The sequence below is a fragment of the Acanthisitta chloris genome, unplaced genomic scaffold (assembly GCF_000695815.1).
Source record: "Acanthisitta chloris isolate BGI_N310 unplaced genomic scaffold, ASM69581v1 scaffold30512, whole genome shotgun sequence".
NCBI classification, from domain to species: Eukaryota; Metazoa; Chordata; class Aves; order Passeriformes; family Acanthisittidae; genus Acanthisitta; species Acanthisitta chloris.
This window is the reverse complement of record NW_008662721.1, coordinates 46,480-52,039: the sequence shown is the minus strand read 5'-3', so window position 1 is coordinate 52,039 and position 5,560 is coordinate 46,480. Positions and strand designations below refer to the sequence as shown.

General features: G+C 39.0%; 1 protein-coding gene across 1 annotated transcript in view; it reads left to right on the top strand.

Annotated features, from left to right (window-relative positions):
• Positions 1–1,001: 1,001 nt before the first annotated feature.
• Positions 1,002–5,560, top strand: part of MTMR10 (myotubularin related protein 10) — a gene marked incomplete at its 5' end in the record, with an annotated part of 30,948 nt that continues 26,389 nt past the window's right edge. The window contains one exon of the mRNA XM_009070713.1: positions 1,002–1,062. Within this exon, the coding sequence (XP_009068961.1) occupies positions 1,002–1,062 (61 nt within the window). The remainder of the gene's footprint in view (positions 1,063–5,560) is intronic.

Below are 5,560 nucleotides of genomic sequence, written 5' to 3'. Positions count from 1 at the left end.
GTGTGTGCGGGGTGGGAGCTGTGTGTGAGGGGTGGGAGCTGTGTGGGAGCTGTGTGTGAGGAGTGGGAGCTGTGTCCGTGGGGTGCTCTGGGGCTGGGCTGCTGTGCAGATAACCAAACTCTCGCTGTAGCTGTCGTTTCACGTCTAAAACTTGTTGGAACAGCAAGGATGTCTGTTAAGTACCCAGAGACCAATCGTCTATATAGTGTGTATAGCACCGTGTTACTACATACACTGTAGTGTGTATAGGAGCATGACTAGACCCACCGGGGTTTCATGTGTCATCTGGGTGTGCACTTGACAGAAAGTGGTGTTTGCTTATTTATTTATTTATTTGTTTGTTTCAGGCAAGGCAGCACCTCTTCTAGCAATGCCCTTGACGTGTTGAGTCACTGTTGCTTTTTCACAACTTCTTAGTGAAAGTGAAATGTCAATGTAACAGAGTTCAGGGGATTGCTAGTCCCGGGAAATGGTGATACTGGTGTCAGTGTAGGAATCATAGGTTATTTCATCATAGGTTCTAGTCATTTTATAAAATTATTTTATTTTTAAAGTTTGAAATTGAGTGCAATTAGGCATGTTTGTGTTCTAGGCCTTAAGGGGTTTTTTTGGAATCTTTTGTGTGTTGGAAAGTCATGCGTGTTAGGAGTTGGTAGAGGGTTTTTTGTGAACTCAAGTCTCCACACCTGTATAAAATTTGTTGTAGGACCTGAGCCATTATAGAATGTTGAGCCAAATTGGGTTTTGTTCATCCTGTGGCTTGTTATAGCTTAGGTTACACAATTAGTTAAACATGAGTACTTTAAATATTCTATTATTCTTCTGGTACAAAGTTAAATGTACAGGAGCATGTTAAAAACTGTTGCTATGATTGTGTTGTAGCTCCTTGAGATCAGCTTTTTAAGTTAAAGAACTTTCTCCTTTGCACGAGTGGGTCAGACTTGTGTCTCAGTGTTAAGTTCTGATTCTTAAGTGAGTTTTCTTTTTTGCTTTTTTTTCAGGGTGAAGACAATATAGCATCAGAACCAAGAATTAAAAAACTGGAACCAGTACTTTTGCCAGGTAGGCATCAATCAGGAATTTGACAAAAACCTCTGTTGTTACTGACTTTGGTACATTTTACTCTTAGCATTACTTTTTGAGGGAATATAACTTCTGAGTAGGAAAAGGTAACAATACTTGTGTCTGTAGAAAATGATTCTAACCTGCCTGACACATGAAATAAATACACAGGTAATTTTGCTTGTGTGATGCTTTAGTATGTGTAGAATAATGTCTTGGTTTTATTGTATTTGAAATGAAACCATTGTAAGTTTAACATTCCTGACACCTTTTGGGAGACTACTATTAATTATTTTTTGTCAGATAATCAGACATTTACCTGTGCCACAGACTGTGTTTTGTCTTCCTTTGTTTTAAAGTAATCATAGAAATTCCAGTAGGTAGGTAAGGTTGATTTCTGTATTGGAAAACTTCTAATGCTATCTTTATTCATTTACTCTTATTGAATATGCAGCTGTGAGGTAATTTGGGAATTTGTAAGTGTCTTCAAACCTCTACAGAATAATCTTCCTAGTATGTGGGTGAGAAAAGCAACACTTCTATTATTGTTCATGATTACATATTTATAAAAGTGTAGGGTGTTAATGACTTTTCTGTTTTAAATAAGAAATAATCTTTGGTAAATGAGAGTTTGATCAATAAGGATTTCTAAGAGGCGTTTTTCAGTTATCAAAGGAGCAATCTACTGTTCTCAAGATGACTTTCATTGCAAACTGTACACCACAATACTAAAATTAGCTTGAAGTTTCCAAAGGTAATCTGAGTTTAAAACCATGTTATACTGCATTTTTTTCCTTACCATTCAGATTGTGTATTAAAAAATGTGATTTTACACACACACACTGATGTAGGGACAAACAAGTTACCCTTAAAAATAATTTCTGTCACTGCTTCATATGGGACTGATGTTAATTAAGCAGTACTAATTGATATGTGCTATGGTCCAGTGAGATACTTTAAGCTTAGGAGGCTGAAATATTGTGGAAGATGTTCAGCTGAAAGAGTAAATAACAACGACCTGACACTCTTCCTCAAACAAAATAATGCAGGTTTTATTTGAGGCATAAATACCTTGAAATGCATTGCTGAGATTGGTCAGTAGCTGAAATACAGTTACATTTTTATGCTTGCAAAACTTCTGCTTACCACTTGGCATCATATTGGTTATGTTGCAGTTGATACTCATCCAAGGCCTTTGACTCACAAGGAAGTGACTGCATGTTCTTCTCTGAGACATTCCACAGCAAATGCAAGGCAGTACGAGATTGCTGTGCTCAAAATGTAGCACATCTTTGTGCAGCCTTTGCTGTGGGACACAGCCACAAGCACTTCCAGAAAGCAGCTTGTGTGCAGTAACTCTTTGCAGTGTGGTTCATTCTTTATTGGTTAAACTCAGAAGTACATTTAAATCAGTGCTGACTGAGTTTTTCTCAACTGGCTTATATTTATTCCCTGTTTGCATCGTCTCCCTCGTGTGCACTGGCTTTGAAATCAGCTTTTGATGGCTTTTGGGATGTTTGTAGTAGGTTGCCCCAGGTTATATAGAAAGAGAGTAGGACATACCACAGACTTAAAATTTCCACCTCCCTATCATTCTAAGGTGTTATTTTGAATGATTTCATAATAACATTCCCTGGTCTGAACAACCACGGAGTAGCTCCTGACAGAATCTGTTCATCATTCTCTAGAAGTGGAGGGGAGGAGTTCAGAAGTGACTTACTTTAAATAACTTAAATGAAACTCTTCCTGTTTGAAGTTAAGCACCAGCCTGAGCACATTTTTTTTGTTTCTGTCATCAAATGGTGCAGTCAAAAATTGTATAAACAAGTACACATTGTACTGTTGGATTGACTGGCTTTTGGATTTGTCATAACCCAAGTTTCTGGCCAAATTCCAACTCATTTAATTATGTTAAGGCTGACTTGCACTTCCTTGCAAGTGCAGTTTGAGGGTGGCATTCCTAATATCCTACCCCTAATAGATGTGTGAAATTACTTTTGCTGTCGGGAATAGAGGTAAACCTGAGTGGCTGAATGTTTGTTATGCTGCTTTAAGTGGTGGAGCTTTTAAGTTCTTTTGGAATTAAATTACACTAGCATAAAAAGTTAGTGGCTTTAGTAATCTTGGAAAACTGCAAATGATGGCATTAGGCTTTTGATTCCTGAAACAGAGTCACTCTGCAAATGATGGCATTAGGCTTTTGATTCCTGAAACAGAGTCACTCTGCAAATGATGGCATTAGGCTTTTGATTCCTGAAACAGAGTCACTCTGCAAATGATGGCATTAGGCTTTTGATTCCTGAAACAGAGTCACTCTGCAAATGATGGCATTAGGCTTTTGGTTCCTGAAACAGAGTCACTTTGAGGAAGTAGCTTGCTTACTAATACTGAAATTCCAAAGTAGCTAAATACCCTGCTGCCTAACTTGTATTTCTGTGCAGTGAAGGTTAGAAGAGGGAGTTCCAGGCTAGAAAACAATGTGTCTGATTACAAAATGAAGAGGTTTTTGTTTTTAAAGAAATTTTAAAAAAGGAATATTCACTGGAATCAACTTTTAGTCCGTAGTTTTGTTTTGAAAGTTTGCTCTGATGGCCAGAGGAATAGACAAATCTCTTCAGAATTTGGTACAAAAGCCTGTGTTCTCATGGAACTGTGTTCCTGGAGGAGGGTGTTGTGTTGGGAAAAGCAACAAACGTCACTTAAAGTGAGTAAAAACATTGGCTGTAAGTGGCAACACTGATACTACAGAAGGGGCAAGGAAGTAATTTTATACCATTTGGTATCATTTCATTCCAAAACACAAGATAGAGGTTTGAGATGGCGTTATTAAAATGTTTTCTTTTTCTCTCTGCTGTTCTGTTTTCCTCGTGTAGCTCTCTGATGGAGAATTTCTGCCCTTAGCTGAAGACTTGGCCTGTGTAACAGTTTTGCTTTTTTCCCCTATGTTTGTTTGCATAGCTGGTTTTATAAGCATGGCAAAGAGGAAAACAGAGAAATAGCAGGTAGTCTACCAGTCAGTCTGCTAAAATTCCCTACTCCAGCTAGTAGGGAATTAGCTTGTGTACCTTAGGGGAGTGTGAAGTTCAAGTTCTTCAGTCTGAAGATGTGTTTTGTTCTGGTAATAAGCTGTAGCTTATTTTTCACATCTATGTCTGTAGTGGTTTTGAGTTGTCACCTTAAGCATCCAAATAAATTGTACAGCACAACTGGGATATGAGCAGAGTGTGTTTCCATGATTTGAATGGCAAAGCAGTGTGTAGAGAGGTGCAGTACACAGGTGGGTAATGAACCAGTCCAGTAGTGTCTGCACTGCAACCAGTGGTTTAGGCATGATCAGGCAAAAACATCCTCACTGTTGCTCACTTGAGATGTTCTGCTGGAGATCATGTAGCCAATGGAGCATCTGAGTGTGAGAAAAGAATTGTTCTTCCAAAATCTCAATGTCCAGTAATTAGTTTTGTTGTTGCTCAGGATATTATCTTGCTAGTAGATAAATTTAGTAGTTGTTGCCTGCAAGTTTTTACAAAAAGGCTAGAAATGGCTTAGTTGCTTTTGTTTTTAAAAGTGTATACAGTAAAATTACAGAAGTGAACTGAATGAGAATAGTATTTTTAATCTTTAAGGCTTGCTCATGTTAAGGCAGGTTAAAGGGGTGTTGGTGGTGAATGGCTGTTGCAAAGCAGTTGGGCATAGTCTGTTATTTCTGTGCCCTGTTTCATAGCCAGACTAGAGAAGTCAACTCCAGTGCCACCAGCAGTGTTGGTCACACCATCTGGTTTCTTTGGATAAGTCCTAGTTCTTGTATGACACAGTAAACATGAAGCTGTATTCCCCCATTCCATGTGAGTCGTGATTTTCAGACTTGTGTCATGTGCCTGCTCTGTTTTGCTTCCCTCTACCTTAGTTGTCTTAGCTGGTCCTAAAAAGGGAACTTCTGTATCTTTAACCATCCTTCTGGTTACCTCTGAGAATTTTCTGGTTATTCTGAGTTCTTGTTGAGGTGGAATTACATATTGTGTTCCAGATTTCTGCCACTGGATATATTTGGCTTTTAATCTAATAATGCCAATTGGCTTTGCCACCTGCTTTTTGGGATTGGTTTGCTTTTTTGTACGTGTGCCCTTAGATAGGCAACTGACTATAGAAATTTAATTGTGAGAGGTTTTTAAGACTGTATCATGGAAAGTTTTGATCTTTTAGAAAAGTCTGATTCTCTCACAAGTTAGCTCCCAGCTCTTTTTCCTTTTTTTTTCTTGCTCTCTGCAATTCCTTAGTATGTTAAGTCATGTGTTCCAGAGCAGCTGCAGCACATCTCGTGACAGGAGAAGGAAATACCCTTTTGGTTGAAGCACCCTAGTGTGTTAGTTCCCCAGGTACGTTCACTCCTCGCTGCTCTGAACCCCTGCACCTCTTCCCTGGCATTTCCCTCTGATGTGTGGTGTCCTGGAGCTGGAGAGCAGAGGTGATGGTGTGCAGGGTGAGTGCATGGTGCCAGCAC